The sequence below is a fragment of the Equus asinus genome, chromosome 30, assembly GCF_041296235.1.
Source record: "Equus asinus isolate D_3611 breed Donkey chromosome 30, EquAss-T2T_v2, whole genome shotgun sequence".
In the NCBI taxonomy this organism is placed as follows: Eukaryota; Metazoa; Chordata; class Mammalia; order Perissodactyla; family Equidae; genus Equus; species Equus asinus.
The window spans coordinates 14,493,909-14,518,058 of record NC_091819.1 but is presented as its reverse complement, the minus strand read 5'-3'; the positions used below and the strand labels follow the sequence as shown (position 1 = coordinate 14,518,058).

Sequence of the window (24,150 nt, the reverse complement as noted above, 5' to 3'; positions counted from 1 at the left end):
GATTCCTTCCTATCTTGAATAGGTAGTGTTCAGACGGTAGGACTTGACAACCTTCCTTTCCAACCCTGAAATTCTGTGATTCCATGAGAGAGCTAAGGATTCTGTCTCATGTCTCTCCTTCCCTCATATTTGTGAACTTGCAGGTTTGCTGGCTTCAGTGTCCTTATATACAGATTTTGAATATAAATTCATAAAGTGTTTCGACTTTATAATGATGATGGGTACTTTTTCGGACTCTTAAGGATGACAAAGAAGAAAAAATACTGACTTCTTAGGTTGGTTGTCATTTCTTTAGCCTATTAAGGTGTCTGTCACTGATAGAGATATAAAAAAGGTTGTAAAAGGTCTTACCTTAGTGTAAAGATCAGGAAGGCCAACGAGACCTGTGCACGCATGTTCCTTATAAGACATTTATGCACCATTTATTTTAGTTGGGAAAGAAAGTAGCAGATAAATTTGAGTTTGGTATAAAATTCAAAGGATGAAATAGACTCTTTGCTAAGAACTTACAGTGTGATGAAAGGGTTAATAATATATAAGCCTATGGAACATTCTAGTTAAACCAATGTTTAGCAATTACAGTATTGGTCACGCTTAAGTCTCTTTATGGGAAATGTTGACCATCCGGGACATGTACACATGCGTGCTGAAATTCTGGCAATTCCTTCAAGATCACATACCTACCTGGATCTAGGTAGGATCTCTGAAAACAATTAAGCTCGGTCATCATACTATAAATTGAATATTAACTTACAGATTTTCTTGTTTTCCCCTACAGCAGCAATTTTAATTGATGCTTATTCTTTCTTTCTCTCACTTTCTCTCTATATAGGCACACACATACACACAGTTAATTACCTTTCAAAAATTATGTTTTTAAATAGCCCAGCAAAGAAGTTTTATTTGCCTGGTCCCTTGTGTCTAAGACTGAAGATAAATTTTATCCTTGCGGACCCTTAGGCAAGACTAGTCCTAAGTTGAAGCATGATAATCAGAATTATTTGAGACTGTATCTCAAACTGGGTTGAAAATGCTTTTTAAGACACTGAAATTTCCCTGGCCTTGGGAAAGCTGTTAAATTCCTCAAATTTAGTTTCTTATATGGAAACTAAATGTTCTTCTTGACGTAGGTATCTCTCCCTCCAGTTTATTCTCAGGGTTTTCACTCAGAGAACGTTCTTGGAAAGTCAAATGTCTTGCTCTCTTGTGCTTCTCATCTTTTCTCTTAAAATAATAAAATAAAAACAATAGTCCTAAGGCTTTAAAATAAATATTTCCCACATTTTCCAACACATGTTATTTCTATTCATAATTCCTAACGAAACTTAGATTTTTATTAATCCAATGTGACCTAAAATTTCTGCATTAACAGCACAATGTGGAATTGGGCTTATTCTCTTTGGCTCCAGATAAAGCCATCATCCTGAAAATGGCTCTTTCTGACAAAAAGGTGTTCTTTTGAAATAAAGTCTTATTCACTACATTCCTCTTAGAGTTAATGTGAATTTTAGTGCCTCTAATTTTAGATTGAAGTGAAGTCTAGAATAAAACCCACCAGCTGACAATTGAATTTATAGATAGTTGTGAATATTTCAGGTTTGAATAATAGAGCTGTAGAATTTCAGAGACAGAGAGGGAGAGAATTAAGACCTGCTGTAGTTTTCGGGTATAATGTAATGATGTCTAGGAAGTGTTCAGTGTAATGGGCTAAGTAGTAATTAGGAGACAAGTGTGTTCTTTCAGAGATTCTGTTTAGGCTTCTCTCCAACTGGAGAGGGTCACAGGGCAGACCTCCAGTCAACGTGGCGGCCCCTTCCGCCCATTTCCACTCACGGGTGAGCTGTGAATATAATACAGCTACCCCTGCTTGTTTGGCTGTTTTTAAAAAAACAATGAACACCTTTAAAAACTCTCTGTTGGCTTCAAGACATTTCTGCATGGACTTTGGAGTCAGACCTGAGTTCACACCCCAGCACTGCCACTTCCTGGCTCTATGACTTGCAGGAAATTGTGTGACGGCTGAGTCTGTTTTCCTAAAGTGTCCTACCACCCACACGAGGTGGTCTTGGGGATTAAATGAGGTAATATTTGTAAAGTGCTCAGGTTAGGGCCTGGCACATAACGAGCACTGGATAGATGGCAATTCTGAGTATTATTATTTCCACCAGGCAAAAGCGATTAATTAAGAAAGCAGTTCATGGCTGAAAGAAACAAGTACGACCTATAGGACAAATCCAGCTTGTTCACTGTCATTTACAGCTTCAGTGGCCAGACCTTGTGTAGGAGAAGATATTGCCACTGTCTGGACTTCTCTGACAACTTGAACTTCCTTGCTTGCATCCAGGTTATTTCAAAGCGACGGACTGGGGTTATGACTGAGACAATTGCCTGCAGACTCAAGTTTTCAGGGACGTTAACCACATTCGCCTGACACATAAACATCTGATGACTTAGCAAATAAATATTCCCTAAGTAGGAGGGTAATTTCTGACCTTGTTCCTTAATCAAAAGTTGTGCAAATTTTAGAAGTCCGTGAGAAAAAACACAAGGGGAGGAAAATTGGCATGAAATTAACTATAGACGACACCAAAAAAGAAAGAGAAAAAGGGGGCCTGGAGAGAGCATGGTGTGTTTTGTGATCAAGCTGCTCACAAAGACTGTCTTATGGAAAAGGGAAAAAAAAAAAGAAAAAAGAAATGGTGCCTTGCGGGCAGATGGCGAAAGAGTTAATTGTCATAGCTGCGAGAAATTCAGTGCCCGAGAGAGGAAAGGGGAGCAACCATGTTTTAGTACCCTAATAACTTCTAACTCTCGTCTAAGATCATAATGTATGTGCGAGCAGTCCAGTAATTATAAGGTAATAAGTGAAGTGGTGGGGTAAGTGCTCTAAATTAAAAGGAATTCGCAAGGCTGCTGTAAGTCAGTGCCGACCCGCTTTCTTTCAAACGTTGACTTGAGGAAAAGTGCTTAGCCCGGAGAGCAAGCCAGGAGACAAGGAGAGCGATCTATTAATTACAACGCTCATTAACAGTGACGGGTACAAGGCAGCAGATGCAGAAGAGAGAGGACGCCGTAGCTCAGGCTGGTGAGGGGGATATTTTTCCTTTCGCTAGTTCTTTGGGAAAGGACATCACAAGTGGGTGGGCGAAAGGCACAAGATATTTTTGTGGATTTCTCCTTCCTCTTTGCTTTCTTCACGTCCTGAAACTGCTTTACTTGAGAAAGCAGAACAAAATTGCCAATGTGCCGTAGATTGATTGAGAGGCAAATTCTTGCTCTTGAGCCTGGCTTCTTGGAACAGTTCAGTGGACATTCCCGATAGGAAATTCCATCTTTTTCTTCATTTTAAAGTAACAGAATAGTGGGGGGAGGGGGACCTGGAGGAGAGCATGAAAGCTGAGCAATAATAAAATATCATTAGATTTATAGTGAAAGAGATAATTGCATCCCTTTGATTATATGGTGGCTACTCCCCCAAATTCTGGTGAATGACCATTACCCTGTGGGATTCCCATAAATCAACTTTCCACTGGGAAGCAATTATCTAAGTCCCTTTCTCAACTCTCACCTCTTATAGTGGGCTCTCAGAAGGTTCTTAGAGACTTTGCTAAAAGGGGTTTTGCACTATGGCTAAGCGGAAAGAAAGTAGGGCCAATTATATCTTTTCATCTAATTACCTTTTCAGAAATTTAATCACTTATGGGTCCAACAAAGAAAGAGCGGCAGTGTGTTTCTTCTAGATAAGAGAGAGAGTTTGTCAGATTAGATGCTTCATCATATTTCCTTTTAGGAGGTACGATGTTAAAAGACCAAAAGAAGGGAGAAAAATGAGCAAATCTCATTTTTTCAGGACAAAATATGATACATTCTTACTTTGCTGAATATAAAGTATCAGACTTATAGACTCACAAGTATACAGAAGACTCAAATGGCTTTTACTGATTCATCTTCCGAATAATGGCAGATCACACCCATAAACACACACACAAACACACACACGTATTTAATCAGTGCTGGTGATCATTTCACTAAGTTTTCTGGGCTCTAGAAATCATCCTTAAATATTGGCTAGAGTTTTATACTTGATGTCTTTCTATATAGCTAAATGGCTATGCAATAGAGCGATTTAAATAAAGCAGCAAACTGATTGAGGATATATTCCCTATGTGTCTTCATCAGATCAATAAAAGACACAGTTATGCTTATGGAAGCGTGCTGACAAACAGTAATTACAGAGCTGAGGAATCGTCTGTTCAGTCTTGAAAGTAAAAGTTTGATTCCACTCATCATAAAATGTTGGCAGCCTCAGAACGTAGAAGGGAAAAGTAGAGTGAAGATAAATACAATTTTAGAAAGGATATGGACTCTGCAAATCGCTCCTCTACCAGGGATAAATTTAGAATCGAGAGAGTTGATTTAGATATTGACATGGTTCTCCAGGAGAAAGGTAAAATAAAAGGAATTGGACCCGTTAGAGCTTTTGTTTATGGCCTGTCTGGGCACTTTGATGTAACCCTGCCATGGCCTAATGCTGATTACCTTCTTGTAGAACAAGAGATATTGACTAGGGAATGAATGATGTGTAATCCCCAGCTCTTAGGCAGTGCTCTCAAAGAGCGATGTCTTTAACATATGAATTCTTCTCTTTTTTTTTTCTCCTTTCATCCTTCTCTTTCACTGTCTCTATTTTTTCCTCTTCTTTTTGTTTCTCCCTCTTTTGGTCTCTGTGTTTGACACTCTCTCCTTCTCTTTCTCCCTCTCTCTGTATCTCCCTGCATCTCAGGCTTCTCTGCAGAATGTCAAACAAAGATCGGCACATTGATTCCAGCTGTTCGTCCTTCATCAAGACGGAACCCTCCAGCCCGGCCTCCCTGACGGACAGCGTCAACCACCACAGCCCAGGTGGCTCCTCAGACGCCAGCGGGAGCTACAGTTCAACCATGAATGGCCATCAGAACGGACTTGACTCGCCACCTCTCTACCCTTCTGCTCCTATCCTAGGAGGTAGTGGGCCTGTCAGGAAACTGTATGATGACTGCTCCAGCACCATTGTTGAAGATCCCCAGACCAAATGTGAATACATGCTCAACTCGATGCCCAAGAGACTGTGTTTAGTGTGTGGCGACATCGCTTCTGGGTACCACTATGGGGTAGCGTCGTGTGAAGCCTGCAAGGCATTCTTCAAGAGGACGATTCAAGGTTAGTGTGGACATGGGAATACCCTACCCTCTTCCAGCCTCACGTGATGGTTTGTTTGTTTGTTTTCCTAGTCTTTATCCTTTCGCACTCTTAATTCTATCTTGAGTATAAAATAGAAATAGATTAAAATTGATAGTGGAGGATTTATAGAATAAACTCCTCCCAGATATGCCCCTTATCAGTTAATTCTCCTTTCCCTGTGCTGTAATGATGGAATGATAGTAAGCTTTGGGTGGAGTTTAAAAGAGCACAGCTATTATTAGAGTAATGTGGGTCTGCTTAGCAACTGAACAAGTGCACACTGGATTAATAGTGCTTTTTCCCCTTCAGATCTTCTTATAGATGCATGGAAGTAACAAATGCTTCAGACCAGTGGTTCTGGAGAGCTTGACAAAATGCAGACCCTAGGCCCCACCCCCAGAGTTTCTGATTCGTTAGGTCTGGGGTAGCAGCCCAAGAATTTACATTTCTAACAAATTGTCGGGTGATGGTGATGCTGCTGGTCCGGGGACCACACTTTGAGAACCACTGCTCCAGACAAGTTTAATTATCTACTCCCTTCTTTCCCTGTAATTGGGTATACTTTCTCCACTTTTTAATGAATTTGCATAAAAAGTCTTCCTAATTATAAAGTATACCATACACATAAGACATACCCAGACCTTTATAGATCTCCAGACTTATAAATAACAATTATTTCCTACATAAAATATGGAAAAATGTGACTGAAATTGGTATGTGCCCTTTTAAACTAGGAATCCACCAATACAGAACTCAGCTCAATTTAAAAGCTATAGATACATATTCTTATAGAAAATGATATTTCACTTTTTTAGATCCTTTGTGATACTTTTGAAGAAAATAGGGGACGGAAAGAATAACTTCATTGAGGATCCTTGGCACACCAGTGATTCCGTTCTGTTCAGTGGTTTATAAAATGAATCTTCTTAACAGCCAGTTGTGGATACAACTACTTATCAGTAGTTCTCAACCTGGCCAGCTCATTGGAATCACCTGGAGACTTTTAAAAAATACAGATGCCAGGGCTTATACCCCCAAATTCTGAATTAATGGGCCTTCGGTGTGGCTGGGGCAAGGAGGGATTTTTGAAAGCATCCTGATTAATGCTTGACGTAAAGCCAAGGTTAAGAACCACAGCACCATACTGTGCTGTGTTCTATCACAGTGCTTCTCAAAGTGTGGTCGCTGGACCACCAGGGTCAGCATCATCTGGGAACTTGTTAGAAGTAGAGATTCCTGGGCCTCATCCCAGATTATCTCGGTCAGGCCCTCTGGGGGTGGAACCCCACCATCCCGTTTCACCTAGACCTCCAAGTCAGTCTAGTCATTCTAAGGCTCACCCAAGTTTGAGAACCTCTGCTTTATACCATGCTGCTGCTGATTTATCACTGACAACTGACCATTGTCATCTAATGGTCCCTTGTTGGATGTGACTGAAATCAGTGTAATAACTTAGTGATGTACTCGTTTTTAAAGTGCAAAAGAGATTATGTTTGCTAAACTAATCTTTCTAAATATTTTAACAAAATTCTGAAACCCTTATGTGCACAGAGAGTAATCTCCCACCGTTCCCTTTGGCAAGTCATCTTCATCAGTTGCGCTGAAGATTTTAGTGACTGTGCTTAGTGGAATAGCTTGTACCATCTCCCACTTGCTTTTGTGTTGTGTGTTACATAGCTTCCTTGATTTGTGGCTGATGAATACACAGTTAAATAGTTCACTTAAAGTACGCAGTGTTTCAAGACATCATAACTCTTATATAATAGAGTGGCTATTTAAGCCTAACCTTTCCACAGCCTTTTATAGTTTTAACTGAAGAACACAAACCAAGCTAGTGTGGAGTATGCTAAATATTTTCATATCTGTATCTTCATATTTTATGCATCGTCCTTGCCCTACTTTCTTAGCGTTTTCTTATAAAAACCCATCCGCTACTGGATCTATATTTTTTTCTCATCCAAAAATTGAAGGCATTAATACCCACCTCATGGAATGCTTAAAGATAAAATGTAAAATCACGTGTAAATCCTTTCACTTTTGGGCATTTGAAAAATCTCTTCAGCCTATTGCCTGACACTGCAAAATTTGAGAACGAAAACACACTTCAAATCTTCGAGTTCTTATCAGCCATTGTTCAACCGTATTAGAACACTTATGTTACAGAGTTTCTAAAATTTAAACTATTAGTAATTTGATTTTCTGAACTAAGTTTACACAGCTCTGTGTCTAACTACACAAAAATAAGCAAATATTTTGGAACAAATTAACAAATACTGTGTCTGCTGATATAAGCAAGAAGCTCTGAATATGAAAACCACTCCCATTTACTCAACAAATGTTTACTGAGAACCTACTGTGGGCCAGGCAGCCTCCTGGCTGGAGTTTCATCTTATCAACATCTTTTTAAAGCTTTGTTCCCAAAGGTTTGTGGATTGAGGTGAATTCCTCCTACAAATGTCTCCCGCCTTGAGGGAATACCAAAATTTTTGGATAGGGTGGGGATTAAACTCCTTGGTCCTCAGTATGTTTTCTAAAGAAAGAACAACTATGTGAAAAAATTTCCCGAGTTGCTTAGAAAGCAATCGTATAGCTTAGATATGAATAGCTGTGCAATGATTATTTCTTACTTTTCTACTTTTTTATTTTATTTTTTTCAAGTAATTTTATCGCGATCATAATGGTTTATATCATTGTGTAATTTGAGGTGTACATTATTCTTTATCAATTTTTGAATATACTTCATCGTGCTCACCCCTAGTAGTCTAATTTTTGTCCATCACCATATATATTACTTACTTTTCTTATTGAGATCATATTGGCTTTTAACGTTGTGTAAATTTCAGGTGTATGTTACGATATTTCAGTTTCTGTGTACATTGCATTGCGTTCATCACAATAGTCTAGGTTTTATCCATCACCATACACATGTGCCCCTCTACCCCTTTTACCCTTCTCCCATGCAATGGTTATTTACTGAGCAATAACTGGAATAGAGCAATTGAAATTCTATGCCCGGTTCTTCCTTAGGATGCTGAAATGCTCCCAAAAGCTTAACAGAGCAGAGCACAGGGTGATTCTTGGCATTGATATATAGTGCTCAGTTTTACTCCATATTGGAGAAAGCCACTTTCAAGGATTTTGAGCAGGAGACAGAGATGTCACTGTCCAGATTAGCACTCTGGACTTGCCCACCTGGCTGTGTTTGTAGCTGGCAGCTGGGCAGCACTCAGTAAGGCTACCCCGCTCGCGGCATCCACAGGCCTCACACTGTGGTGCTTACTTTGCCCCAAAGAGGCAGTGAGGCAAATAAAGGGATTAAATTGTGAAAGTGTAATGTAATAATTAGGATGGTGATTGTAAGGAAGATGGGAATGGCCCCTCCTCTCTGTGGCCAAATAGCGATTGAACTCCAAAGATGCTCGCAAAGATGTGGCTGGAAGAATCTCTTGTCTCATCACAGATTCTTATTCTGGTGCTGAGGGACCATAGAGTCCGTTCTCAGGCCCTGAGGCAGAATGACAGCCAAACTATCCTCGACAGATAGTAGGTGGTCTCTCCCTTCCCTCGCTTGAAGCTCTCCAGGGAATGAGAAGGGATTTCAAAACCCCCCTTAAGAATGTGTCTTTCTTGTGTCTCACCACCTTTATGGCCAGGACATTATGTAAGTGTGGTTTCTGCCTCAACAGAGCTGGCTTCTCCTGTCATTGACAATAATCATGGGGAATATTGCCTCTTCACAATCTTTATTTCTTGTTACAATAATTTATTTTTAAAATTGCTTATAAAATGTGTAATAAATATAAATATTAAAAGTTGGGCAAAATATTTCTTACATTTAGAGCCAAAAGCACATCTATCCAGAACACATCTTGAGAAAAGTCATTGGAATTGTTCTTTTCAAAGCTGAGTCTGGTATTCTGGGTTGTAAAAGGCAATTAATCATAGATTTCAATGAAAGTCAACCAGAAAGGCATATTTTATTTATTGACTGTTTGCACGTTATCATTGGAAAACTAGTGAAAGAGCTCAGTACTTAGGTAAAAGTCAAGGTTTTCATTTTGTTTTGTTTTTCTCCTGACCAACTTTTAGAGGACATTGAGAGTCCTTCCCTATCATCCAGCAGGGTTACAAATGGCAGCAATGATTTCACTGTCATTTTCTAGGTTTATTAACTTTTGTGTTTGCGGTATCATTATTCTGATTTTTTTCTCATTCCAGTTTTGGCCTCAATTCATAAACGACAGAGGATTATTATTATTATTATTATTATTTGGACATTCTCTTTAAGAGTTTTCCCTGGATTCTTTTTTTTATAATTTAAATTTTTTTTTTTCCTGAGGAAGATTAGCCCTGAGCTATCCACTGCCAATCCTCCTCTTTTTGCTGAGGAAGACTGGCCCTGAGCTAACATCCATGCCCATCTTCCTCTACTTTATACATGGGATGCCTAACACAGCATGTCTTGCCAGGTGGTGCCATGTCCGCGCCCGGGATCCAACCGGGCAAACCTGGGGCTGCTGAAGCAGAACATGCAAACTTAACCGCTGCGCCACAGGGTGACCCCATCCCTGGACTCTTGTTAAGGAGACAGGAGAAGGAAAATATCTTTATACCCTAAAAAGGTCAATACATATTTCATTATTTAATATACAAAACACTAGCCCCCTGAAGTTTTTATTTCTATATAAGAATGTGGAAAATAAGTTTTATATTTTTTTATATGTATTTGTGTGGTTAATATGGCCATTTCAACTTCTCAGGCGAACAAGAAGGCACTCTTTTTTTCCCCCACTTTTAAAAAAGGAAATTAGATATTTAAAAATATGGAATTTTTTTTTAGGTATTTATTGTAGTTTGGATTTTGGATTTATATAAAACCGGATCCAGGGGCCGGCCTGGTGGCACAGCACTTAAGTTTGCATTTCCACTTCGGTGGCCCAGAGGTCGCCGGTTGGGATCCCTGGTGTGGACATGGCACCACTTGTCAAGCCATGCTGTGGCAGGTGTCCCACATATAAAGTAGAGGAACATGGGCACAGATGTTAGCTCAGGGCCAGTCGTCCTCAGCAAAAAGAGGAGAATTGGCAGCAGATGTTAGCTCAGGGCTAGTCTTCCTCAAAAAAAAAAAAAAAAAAAAACAGATCCAAATCTCAACCACTTACCAGCTGAGAGAACTTAACTTCTCTGCACCTCTATTTCCCAGGTGATAAGGGTTAAGTGAGAGAATGTGCTGGAAAGTGCCTGAGCCATAGTAAGTGCTCAATAAATTACTGACATTGCTTGGTATTGGCAATATGACTGGGACACTCAAGCACTGGGTGGTTCAAATATTCTAGCACAGAGAGGCGTCCTCATGCTCAACCAGAGGGACGCCTATCGTCCCTCAGCTCACAGCTGTTCCCCCTTCTGCTGTCATAGACTCTCTTTCCTTGTAGCCATTCCTCACCAATGCCAGGAGGCATTCAGGTGGGCTGGCTGGGAATTCCGTTGGTTTGATGGTAATCAGTTAACTTTTCTTTTTCTGTGACTGTGGATGGGAAACTGGGTAAATCGGAAAGGGAGCCTGGATCTTGGAACTTGCCTAAAACATCAGATTTCCAGTTGAGCTTTGCCTGTGGGATTTAAGAAATGAAGAATCAGAATGTCTTTGATGAGACGTACAAGTCACCATTCTGAGAACTAAGTCCACTCGGAACGTTTATGGGACCTGGGACAGGAGTGCAGTGGACACTCACATACCATATATGTACATATTTAAAAGTTTATAAATCAAGATAACAAACTGCTAAGTAAAATATGTCCCATTCTCTTAGTTGACAAATGTACCTTCATAATGGGCTGGGAGGCCAGCTTTCCATTTTAGTTCTGAGACTCATAGGAGATTTGTGTCAGAACGAGGCACGAGAAGGAGAGCTAGTCAGCCTGCAGCCCACCCATTTCTCTTCCTCCCCCTCCCCCTCCCATCGTGTCTGGTACATGTGGACACCCCTGCCCACAGTCCGAGGCCCATCCACCCCTTCCAAACAGCTCCCCCTTGACCATGCATGGACCTCTTAGGGTGCGCACTGGCAGGGCAGTGCAGTCCAGGCCAGCTTGCAGAGGATGGGCCCCCAGGAGAAGCCCACGCAGGCCCTGCAATGGAATTTGTGGTGATTTTCCCAGGGAATTTGAGAGTCCCAGGTACTGGGGATTGTGGGGTACAAAGGGGTCGGCTCCAGCTGGGCTTGTCCTTTTAGCCTATTGGAGGGCTCCTTGCTCTGTGGATGGCTTTTGGATAGAGACTCTTCTTGTCTGGGTCTAAAGGTTTCATTGATAAGAACCTAAATAATATCACCATAAACATGGAGCGTTAAAGATTAGGTATCTACCTGCAAGCCATACGCTCTTGGCATGGCCTCAGGATCAGATGCTGCTGACTTCTTTTCCATCTGAATGCTGACTCCTTCCTGAAGGGTAATTCTAGAGGATTTTTCCTGGATGTCACATTTTCTTGGCTATCGTGTACTATTTTAGTCTTAGAATATTTGTGGCACTGGAGGAAATAAGAACTTAGAAGTTGAGTATCTGAACAACATATGAAGCTTCCAAAGGAAAATAGTAAAATATTATCTATTTAACTTAGTGTTTAGAGAAAATAATTACCCCAGTTTCTTAATGGCAGCTTTAAAATTTTAATATGTTCTAAAATTAAAATCCAAAAGAATATGGAAATGTTTAAATTGGCTTGAAGAATCTCAGTGATTATCAGTTTGGGGGCTGTATTAAATTAAATATTGAGGTAATATTTTCAAAAGAAATATTGTCTGAAATTCATTTGCTTTAGCTCAGAGCTTGCTTTTGTTATAAGTTTAATTGACTTTTCCACTTTTGCTTGCATTTGAGGACAGCTCTGTCTGATTTTGGGAAATGCATTAATGTTGCCAAATGAGAAATATTATTCTCCTCCTGCTATTTTAATTGTTAGCTTGAGTGTTTATTTTAATAGTAAAATGTAGCAGTGCAGACTTTCTCTGTTGGTAGATAATATGCATTATATGAATGCATGTTCTAGGAAACAGCGTCATTTACGGTTTCATTTCTCTCAGTTTTGACTCACTGAACCCAGTTTTTAGGATAAATGAGTGGTGACTCCTTTTCTGTGGTTTGTTCTGACTTTTAGAAATTGACCCAAATTGTCGTCACTTCTGAGGTTGTTAAAGAGCTACTCGTCAGCAAACTTTTTCTGAAAAGGGTTAGAGAGTTAATCCGACAGTAAATATCTTAGCATCTGTGGGTCATAGGCCTTCCCTCTCACATACACAGCTTTGCTTTATTTTATTTTTTAAGCTGTTTGAGAATACAAGAAACAGTCTAAGCTTTGGGCACACAAAAACATGCCTAGGGCTCCAGTTGACTGCTGGTTATAGTCTGTGTAACTGCTCGCCAGAAACACCCTCACTTTATCTTCCTTTTTTTTTTTTTTTTTTTTTGGTGAGGAAGATTGGCCCTGAGCTAACATCTGTTGCCAATCTTCCTCTTTTTGCTTGAGGAAGATTGTCCCTGAGCTAACATCTGTGCCAGTCTTCCTCTATTTAGTATGTGGGATGCCACCACAGCATGGCTTGATGACTGGTGTGTAGGTCTGCACCTGGGATCCAAACCTGCAAACCCCAGGCTGCTGAAGTGAAGCAGGCAAACTTAACCCCTGTCTTCCTTTTAGTTAACATTGACTGCCAAAATTTTCATTCCAGAGGACTTCCTAGGCGACTTTGCTTACATATCACTTGTTTAAACTGAAAGCAAATTCTCTATCTTGAAGACGTTTTTAGTCTATTATCTCAGTTTTCAGAATATTTTTACTTTTTTCAGGATCAGCATTTTCCAGTCTCTTTTCACTGTTCACTACGACATATACGTGTGTGTATCAGCTTGCTAATCAGAAAAGAGAAATCAACATAAATTAACATAAAGTAACATTTAGAGTGGCTGACAAAAAGTGGGATCTTGGGTTGTATAAAATGAGTGATTATTTTCAGAAATTAAATTGCATGGTTGATCTTTGATCAAAGAAAAGAAAATAGAAGAAAATGTCACAATCCTCACTCTGTTTTTGTCCGTCAGATGTTAGGAGTTCAAATTTGCAACACCAGAATCACTGGTTGTTATTCACATGTTTATTAAACACATCATATTATGTTACTATATTTTGAAAGTCATTTAAAATCCACAAATCATTTTAACTTTTGACTCAAAGGTATATTTTCCAGTTGGGTCACGCTGTATAAGAACCTGTCCCATGTGAGAGGGTATATACCAGTGCATTCAGGGAGGAAATGAATTTGCAATGAAACTTTATTTTTTTGTGAAAAAGATCGGCTCTGAGCTAACGTGCATTCTCAATCTTCCTCTTGTTGCTTGAGGAAGACTGTAGCTGAGCTAACATCTGTGCCAATCTTCCTCTATTTTGTATGTGGGAAGCCACCACAGCATGGCTTGATGAGCAGTGTGTAGGTCCATGCCCGGGATCCAGACCTGTGAACCCTGGGCCACCAAAGAGGAGCCCATGAACTTAACCATTACACCACTGGAACAGCCCCTCAATGAACCTTTTTATGTCATGATAAAATGTCCAACTGTAGTTTACTCTCAAATTAGCGGGATTTGATAATTAGTCAAATTAGCAACGAAATTCACTTTCTTAGCGATATATTTGCAAAATGAGTGACCCTCCCTTCTACTATCATGTTATTTCACAGTGGTTGGGAAGGAGGTATAGTATGTGTTTTATGTCCCTCTGGTAAACTATATTACATTTATTTTTATTTAAAAAAAGTTTTTATAGTAGCAATATCACTAACTCTTAAAAGTACAATAGTTCCAATTAATAAAAGGGCAAACTTTTCAGTAACCTTTTAAACTTAATTCTTTCTTCGTCCTTTCTCTGAACTTCTAATATATCTGTAATATTCATATATTCTCCATTGAGTCTGCTCTTCTATGGGCTGCATTATAGGATCAGGAAAAATAAGGATGTTATTCCGGATTATCTTTGCATATGCATGCTTAAGCGCCTATGCTCTCTTTTATTTATTTTTGGAAACTTCTTTTTTCTTTCACAAAAACCTCTGCACTCAGAAAATAAAGTCAATTTTCCAGGATTCGCTTGAGCCAGTGTCCTCCAAAGTATCAGCAGGAAAGAAAGGTACTTTCAGGGGCTGATTGTGGCTAGAGCTGGCATGAGACCTGGTACCCCTCTGGTTCCGGGGTAATAGCATCCGATATCCTGACCCCCTGGGCCACTGGAACATACCTCTCTCCCTGACTCAGTCACTCTCAGAAAGGAAGCACATTCATTGCCCTTTTTTTCCAAGGATTTTGGTGGAGAGTAATTCTCTTCTCTTAGCCTGCCCCAGCCTCCTGGGCTCTCCCAGCCTTCCACGCCAGTCCTCCTCCCATCAAGGAACTGTTGAGTAGGCAGTTTGTGTGGTTCGCATGCTCAGTTCTGAGGGACTTCAAGGATCGGTTCCAATTAATTCGTTAAAAATGCCAGTTACTTTCCTGTCTGTTAGAAGGTGGACTTTTTACGTTTGTGATGGGACTTCCTAGCTCGTGGGGTGTGGCTGTTTCTTTCCCTGCAGCTCACTGGACTTTCCTGAGGATATGTCCTCCTAGTCACCCTCAGTTTGTCTGGTGACTGTTTCCATGTATGGGCTGGAGACTATTCTTTGATTTTAAGATAAACACTCCAGCAGAGATATCAGCGCCTCTCTTAACATTCTAATAGCTTTCATTCTTTCTTTCTTGTTCTCCCATAACCCAGAACCCAGCCCTGACAAATAAGGCTGTTTTCATTCAGAGGAACAATCAAGAAATTACCTTTTTAGAATAGCCCCAGTCTACAGAACACGATATTAAACTCTCAAATACAAACAGCAAGAATGATACGTGTACTCTGTATTTTCCCAAATGCATGGTTTTGTTCTTTGTGAGGTTTTTTTGGTGAGGAAGGTTGGCCCTGAGTTAAAATCTGTTGCCAATCTTCCTCCTTAACATCTGTGCCTGTCTTCCTCCATTTTGTTTGTGGGATGCTACCACAGCATGGCTTGATGAACGGTATGTAGGTCTGCAACCAGGATCTGAACCTGTGAACCCTGGGCCGCTGAAGTGGAGTGCACGAACTCAACCACTATGCCACTGGGCCGGCCCCTCAAAATGCATGTTTTTATACATAGGTTAAAATAATTACATGATAAGATCCTCCCTCCAGGAAACTAGACTTTTGGTGGTGAGCACAATGCAGTCTATATGGAAGCTGAAATAGAAGGATGTGCATCTGAAATTTACACGATGTTATAAACCAATGTGACTTCAATAAAATAATGAAAAAAGAAAGAAAGAAACTCAACATTGGTTATGGCTAAATCCACTTAGAGTAGATGAAAATGTTCATCCTAAAGGTAGGAAAGAAAGCAAAAAAAGGAGTGATGAGAGTTTTTTTGTCTGAAGTTTCGGTTGATGTGACGGTGGGTCACTCTTTTTGGTACCTGGTTGTAGGAGTCAATGTCTCCGTATGATTTGCTGAACCCCAAGGAAAGGGAACATCAGTACTTGTTAAAATTCAAGTTTTGGAAGCTGTGAGGCAGGTTGTGAGGAATGGCAGGGTGGGGTTCAGTGGCGTGGCTCACGATTTGTTTTGTTTACTGGGAACGCCTAGGGCAATGAGTCATTTCTCTGAGATATGAGTGGATAAACTGAGGTAACATCTCAGAAGTGATAAAGTATACACACTGCCTTCTTTTGAAGTTGCTGATTAATGGGATTCAACCACGTTAAGGCCTCTCTTGTCCATTACACAACTTTAAAAAGTTTTATGCAAAAGCAAAATTAGGTAAAGGATGCTGGTAAATTATTCTAGTTTATACTAAAAGTAAATATAAGTTCATATTTTTAAAAAAAGCTTCAACATTTATTAACTTTTTAATTAAAAAAATTTTATTGTAACAAACATAAAATACATAAAACATAAAATGCACATAACATAAAAAATACGTAACATAAAATTTTCCATCTTAACCATTTTTAAGTGTACGGGATATTAGTGTTAGCTCTATGCTCCTTGTTGTACGACAGATCTTTAGAACTTTTTCTTCCTACAAAACTGAAACTCTATACCAATTAAACGACTCCCCATTGCCCCCTCTCCACAGCCCCTGGTAATCACCATTCTACTTTCTATTTCTGTGAGTTTGACTTCTTTAGATCCCTCCTATAAGTGGAATCACATAGTATTTGTCTTTTTTGTGACTGGCTTATTTCACTTAGCATAGTGTCCTCAGGTTATCCATGTTATAGTGTATGACAAATTTCCTTCTTTTTTAAGGCTGCATAATATTCCATGTATGTATAGAATGCATTTTCTTGATCCATTTATCCGTCAGTGGACATTAAGTTGTTTCTGCCTTTTGGCTACTGTGAATAATGCTGCAGTGAACATGGGTGTACAAATAACCTTTGGAGATCCTCTTTCCAATTTTTGGGGATATATACCCAAAAGTGGGATTGCTGGATCATATGGTAGTTCTATTTTTAATTTTTTGAGGAACCTCCATACTGTTTTCCATAATGGCTGCACCATTTTACATTCCCACCATGAGTGCACAAGTGTTCCAATTTCCCTGCATCCTCTCTAGCACTTGTATTTTCTTTTTTTTGATAGTGCCTAATGAGTGTGAGGAGAATGTTTAAACATTTTTGAGCAGTTTCAGATGCTCCCCAAATTTGAAGTTCTAATCTTTTACTTCCTTCAGCTTATCCATAAGTAATGACATATGTGGACAGTATAAATAGTTGTTTTCAGCCTCTTGAATTAATACAATGCCTTTACAAATAATGGATGAAGGGTTTGTTCATTTGTCCTAGTGATAATGAATATATTAGCTTTTAAAATGTGCCACCCATTATTGTAAGTGCTTTACACTGATTATCTTGTTTAATTCTTCCATCCTCCCAAGGAGGTAGATACTACTATTATAGTATTATTATATTATTTATAGATGTGGAACTTGACGCACAAAGAAGTAATTGCCCAAACACCATTGGGTGTCAGACAGTCTGAACCCAGAGTCCCATCTCTTGACTCCTCATTCCGCTGCCTTGTATATTTTAAAAGCTTTTAAAGTATTGAATAATTTTAGACTGAATTTTTCTTGCGAGGTTTTAGGCCATGGGCAAAATTTTCCATTAAGTTGTTAAAATAAAAATGGGGAATTAAGAATAATCCCAAAGTTATGATTAGATAATATCCAAGGTTTTTAAGAAGGAGGCAGTCAGAAGTTAGTCTTAAAAACATCTAAATTTTTAGAATTCATTTTCAGAAACCCCCTAAATAGGAAGTGTAAGAGTTCAGCTCTTCACCTCCACCCTATCAGTTTTCTGTCTCAGTTCTCTGGATTTTTATCTGCTGACACTCATTTCGCCACTGGAATTTTAGTTGCTAGTCTTCCGTTGATCCTAAAAATGTACCTCCCGACCCACCACTGATAACACTTCCCAGACTCTGTAATTCTTGATTTCGGGAGGAAAGAGGCTTATTTCTCTTCCTGTTTTGATATGAGAATGATGGTCCGCTTGCATACACTTTGTGACCATGACCGAGGACACAGCTCAGGATCGATTTCTTTTCTTATGATGAGTACTAGTCAGAAGGAGGGAGGAAAAAAAGCATGATTATATGACTGGATCTATATTTTTAAAGAAAAAACTTATATATTCTTTGGGATTAAATCTTGTTTTATTTTGGTTTGAACAAGCTTAAAGAAACAACCACATTTTTACATACTTTATTGTAAGGTCATCGCTGCATTAAAAAGAAGAGAATGCAGTACAAGGAAATCTTGATTAATTTAGAATTTAGAGGTTGAAATCCGAATGTACCCTTAGAGTGAATCGGAAACATACCCTAAATCTGCATTTTGATATCCACTTTTTCAGTGCGTACTATTAACATAGTTTCCACTTGAGGAAGATCAGAGGCAAATACAAGCATCTTCAAAAGAGTGAATCTAGCCCAAGATTTTGTCCTTGATTTCACCTTTTTTTTCCTTCCACCTCCAAAGCATCTTCACTACTCCCCAGGTACCTGTCTGCTTCTGGAACACCCTCACTGTCCCCCAGAGTCTTCAGACGATGTTTTATACAGAGAACAATTCCGTATGTTGTAAATATTTAAAGCAAAAGCTCTCCAACTCTATTCGTCCATTTGTTCTTCTCAGATGTTATCAATTTACTAAGATTTCTTTAGTAACATCTGTACCGAACTTGCCGGAAGCTACTTGATAGGATTGTGAGCAAGAATGGAGTAATAGATTGTAAAGTATTTCTTATCATTGAATGACCTGCAAAGCTGAAATATTTACACTAGGGGCCTTTAAGAAAATGCTTGTTCTATGACAGGCTGTTTATATGACAGAGTGAGAGTTAATCAAGATTCCAGGAGGAGGAGGGAGACATCCCTACCCCACCCTCCCCTGGGCAATCATCAAGCAGGAAGCCCCCCACTGTCCCCAGCTAAGGTTTCCCCTATAGCCTTCCTTGCTGAGGAACTGCCAGGCACTCTTCTGCAGTCCCCGTCATAGCAGACAGTTTAAGTGCATGGGTTTGATTTCAGAGAGGAAAATCTTCAGGCGCAAACACAACACAGTTGGAGTTTTCATAGCTCTTGGACTTTCTCCGTTTTATTCTCGATCCAGCTGGCAGCCCTATCTGAGTTCCTGACCCTTGGGGTAATGGGTCATTCTTCTTTCTTGAATGTTCGTTCGCTTGCATTTCTCATAATGTGCCTGTTGATTTAACAGGCCTGCTTGTGCCTACTAGCCTTCTGCCTTACTAGCACCAGACCAGGAGAAATTCTGCCTGGCGTTTCCTTACTTCTGGGCTGAGAACCAGCATCTGGGACCTTCTCAAGCCCTTCTTAGCTCCTCTTCTGTGTCCTGAATCCCTCCCCTGAGTCTAGTTACAATGTTGTCATTATTGTTGATAATCAGTGCTCACTCTGTGTCACGCACGCTGCTGGGTACCTTAAATACTTGATCTCATTGGATTTTCCCAGCAAGCCCGTAAGGTACCAGTTATTACGACCCATCTCCATTTCATTCGCAAAGAAAGTAACTTCAAATCTGAATGTTTTCCCCGAATCACACAGCAAATGGTAGAACCGGGTTTTGAAGGCAATTTGACTCCAGCATCTTGTTTGTGTTTGCTGTTATAACGCCTCCTACAGCTTAAGTACAGGTCAGGTACCATCGCTTGTGTCAAGCAAGATTCCCCAAAATCTGTACCAACTTTGGAGGATGCAGATAGGTACCTGTTGAATACCTGAACTTGATCTTGGAGGAGCAGTCTAGTACCAATGTCTCTTTTCTGACAAAGCTCTGGGCACATTGATAGCATTCAAGAACAGCAGCATTTAGGGACACTGTTAGGAAAGGATGTGCTTGCTTTCACTTGTGTAAGGTACACAAGGACAATCTCAAGATTGGGATGAAGTCAAATTCCTAATGAAGAGTCATTTGCTTTGGTCACGTGGGGTAGGATCCAAATGCCCCCACACTTGTCATATGGACTTACTGTACCAGTTGGTAACTGCCACTGCAAAATGTACACATTGAAACTTTTTCTGTTCAAAGATAGCAGATGAATTAGACCTAATTAGCATCACTTTCTTTCACTATTATTTTATTAACAAACCTTTCTTTTTAGTTGTCTGCTTTTTTTTTTTTTGAGGAAGATTAGCCCTGAGCCAACACCTGCCTCCAATCCTCCTCTTTTTGCTGAGGAAGATTGGCCCTGAGCTAACGTCCATGCCCATCTTCCTCTACTTTATATGTGGGACGCCTGCCATGGCATGGCTTGATGAGCAGTGCATAGGTCCGTGGCCAGGATCTGAACCAGCCAACTCCGGGCCCCCGAAGAGGAATGTGCGAACTTAACTGCTGTACCATCAGGCTGGCCCCTAGTTGTCTCTTTTAAAAGAGAGATAGGCAGACTCATATCAAGGTTGTTTAAAATTTGTAGATAGAGAAAGAACATATAAAAGTTCATGTTGGATACTGAGCACAGCAGATTTGGGGGTTATGCTGAGCTCAGATGCGATGCCTTTCTTGTGGCAGTGTTGTCTATGAGCTCATTATGAAGGCTTCTGTGACCCCTTCCATACACTGGAAGCTTAAAAGCTAGGATGAAGTGTCTGTGCACAACACGTAGCGGATGTGTCCCACGCTGGAGAAGAACAGTTGCCTTTTCCAAGAAGGTATCATCACATGGAAACTAAAAACAGTGAATTTCACCCTGGATGAAAGATGTTCATATCCTCCACCATTTTCATCAATGAGCGCATTTTTATGATACACTTCTTATTCTCTTTTAAATGCATTTCAGATCACACCCTCCTGATGATGAATTCCTTCTTTTCCCTATCATGAACAATAGCATTGTTTTGGGATCTTTAAAATGCATTGTTTACAACTCGACACCTGTTGCTTTGGTGACATGGTGTGTTTTGTTTCTGTGGAATTAAACTGGTCGCAAACCAGAGTGGTACAGAGACAAGTTGAGGGATTTCTTTGGGAGGTGTTGAGAGATTCCATTCTCTAAAAGCAACCCTATCCTCTGCCACAGCTGCCCTTGCGCCAGAAGCCTGACAACAGCAAAGACAATGCCAAGATCCACTCTTACCCTATTCTCCCAGGCATCAAAATTTCCCTTCCAACCAGCAACAATAGCAACAACAACAGCTACACAAAGCACCCTCTCAGAAGATAGAATTTCAGTTTTTATTTCTATTCCAAACAGCACTCAATTAATTACTTATAAAAGATGAGCGTCAGGCAGCATTGTGTCATAGTAGGAGCGCAGACTTTGAGTCCAGAGCACCTGGGTTTAAATTCTGCCTCTGATACTTGTTAGCTATGCGATTCTGGGTATGTTACCTCTTTTCTCTGTGTCTTAATTCTCTCATTCTCTCATCTGCAAAAGGAGAGTTCTCATATGTAAGGTACATAGAGGAGTTCCTGGCACTCTGAGTGTTTCTTATAGGTATTGCCTTGTAAGTTTTAATGGGTGCATTTAGGGAGCATTGGGCTGGATGTCAGGATATTTGAGTTCTAGTCTTTTTTCTGCAATTAATTAATCCTTATTCTTATAAAGAGGGTCAAGCGATCATAGATAAGTCAGTACCTATTCATCTCTCTGTGGTCTACATAAAAGGAGAGGGCTGAACCAACTGGAATTTAGGATCTCTTTGAAGTCTAATATCCTATAAATCTGCATTGTTTTAGGCTAAAGGATATATTATTGGTGGATTGCGGTCAGTTTTATTCTAATTGACTACACTTAGGATTTTTTTAATGAATAATTTGGGGCTCACCATTAAAATGATGGAATGAGGAATAGGATCACTAAAAATCAAGGTGACAGATAATGAGTACTTCCTGTGGCTCATTGACTTGACTGGACATCGTGCTGGACACAGGGGACTGCAAGGAGAGCATAAGTCCTTGCCCTCGTGGAACACACGGTTGGGACAGGAGGTGAACAATTCAATAGACACACAGAATAAAGTATGTTCAGCACTAAGAGAAGGACTCACCTGATGATAAGTGCAAGAGAACTAATTACACCGCTAAGGACCCGCACCTCAGTCTTGCGGGGGAGCTTTATGGAAGAGATGATAAAAGAAGCACATGAGAGGACCAGCAGGAAAGACAGCGCTGCTTTCTAAGAACTTGGAGTAATTCAGTGTGCTTGTCAAATAAGTGGGTGGCTTGAGATAGGGGTAGAAATTGACCTGGGACAGTGGCAAGAGATAAGACTGGGGTGAGATTTTTGAAGAGTTTTGCAAATACTTTACTTTCAATTATAATCAGATTATACTCAGTGATAGGCAGTGTATGAACTCCAGTCTAGTAACCAGAAATGTTCACGAGAAGATGTGGTTGACATCTCAGAAATTCACTTCTTAGACAACTTGATACATTAAAAAAATAACGTGAGGGGCCAGTCTGGTGGCATAGCGGTTAAGTTCACATGCTTCACTTTGGTGGCCTGGGGTTCACTGGTTCAGATCCCAGGCACGGACCTACGCACCACTTATCAAGCCGTGCTGTGGCAGCATCCCACATATAAAGTAGAGGAAGATGGGCATGGATGTTAGCTCAGGGCCAATTTTCCTCAGCAAAAAGAGGAGAATTGACAGAGAATGTTAGCTCAGGGCTAATCTTCCTCAAAATAAATAAATAAATAAATAAAATAACTTGAATTATTATACTTCTTCCTCTCCTCTTGTATCTGTAAAATATAACTCTGTGTACTGGAGTTGTTGGCAGGGCAAATCTTCTTTGAACTTCTCTGGGTGAATGGCGAATTCATTTTCACACCATTGCATAAATCTGAGGAAGGTTGTTTTTATACTATTCCCAAACTCCAGACTTAAATCTTAGAGTCAAAGTATTTAATAATCAATGGAATCTTACAGTGTTTCTCCCTTTTCTTCTCAGAAGGGAGAACAAAACAATATGTGGTGGGTTTTTTTTTTTTTTTGAGGAAGATTAGCCCTGAGCTAACATCTGCTGCCAATCCTCCTCTTTTAGCTGAGGAAGACTGGCCCTGAGCTAACATCCATGCCCATCTTCTACTTTATACATGGGACACCTACCACAGCATGGCTTGCCAGGTGGTGCCATGTCCACACCCAGGATCCGAACCAGTGAATCCCAGGCCGCCGAAGTGGAACGTGTGCACTTAACTGCTGCGCCACTGGGCCGACCCCCGATATGTGGTTTTAATAGCTCTATTTCATGTAATGCTTACCATGTTATAAAGCAGATGTGATTATTCCTCTTCTGCAGTTTAGCAAACCTAAACTAATACAAGTAAAGTCACAGTTCAAGTTCACACAGCTAATAAATGGCAGAGCTGGAATTTGGACCTAGGGCTGCCATGTCCTTCCTCCCTCTTCTCTCTGCCTGTGCCCTCACTCATTCATCCTCAGATGTTTTCCTGATCCATAAGAAGGCAGGAGCTCAGGATGGACATGCAGTGGGCATACAAGAATTGTTTCCACCTTTTCTTTGACATGAACATGCTCAGTGCCCAGTGTTGAGTTAATTGCTGTGGAATTAAAGTGAAAAACAAATGACCATGCTCACATATCTGGGGGAAACTGAGGCAGGATATGTCTTTCCAGTTTAAACAACTGGAAAAAAATCAAGGCTAAGTAATTTCATCCCATTTTATAGCCTTGTTTTTCTGCTAAACCATTTTTTTGTTTTGTTTTGTTTAAGATTTTATTTTTTCCTTTTTCTCCCCAAAGCCCCCCGGTACATAGTTGTATATTCTTCATTGTGGGTCCTTCTAGCTGTGGCATGTGGGACGCTGCCTCCGCGTGGTTTGATGAGCACTGCCATGTCCGCACCAAGGATTCGAACCAACAAAACACTGGGTCGCCTGCAGCGGAGCGCGCGAACTTAACCCCTCGGCCACGTGGCCAGCCCCTAAACCATTTTTTATTCAATACAATGGGGAAATAGGATCTTGTGATTAGATATACTGTACTGGGAGGTGGTCAATGTTGGTACCCGCTGTAGGCTCAGTAGCCCTCCCAACAGGGTTCACTGGAGGATGAAACCAGAGTATGTGGTCCCAGTCTCCAGTCGCTGGACATGGCTCAGGGTTTATAAGCCTGCCTGCTTGTGGGTTTCTTTCTGATCTTCTTTCCTTAAAGGCAAAGCATCATCTATTCCCATTTGGGAGTGAGCCCTGAGTTTCACTGTGAAATTCAGCAATTTGTGTCCACATACTATTGTGGCTCTTAAATACTGTGTCTGTGATTATCAGAATTTAATCCTACAGAACCTTAAAGAACCAAATATCAGAAGACCTTTTCTATACCCACCT

The 24,150-nt window shown here is 40.3% G+C and overlaps 1 protein-coding gene across 33 annotated transcripts in view; it reads left to right on the top strand.

Moving 5' to 3' along the window:
- The window catches only part of ESRRG (estrogen related receptor gamma), a 607,874-nt gene that overhangs the window by 420,495 nt on the left and 163,229 nt on the right, over window positions 1-24,150 (top strand). For all 33 annotated transcript variants that reach the window (XM_070501486.1, XM_070501489.1, XM_070501488.1 and 30 more), the window contains one exon: window positions 4,784-5,199. In XM_070501486.1, coding sequence (XP_070357587.1) covers window positions 4,784-5,199 — 416 coding nt within the window. The remainder of the gene's footprint in view (window positions 1-4,783; window positions 5,200-24,150) is intronic.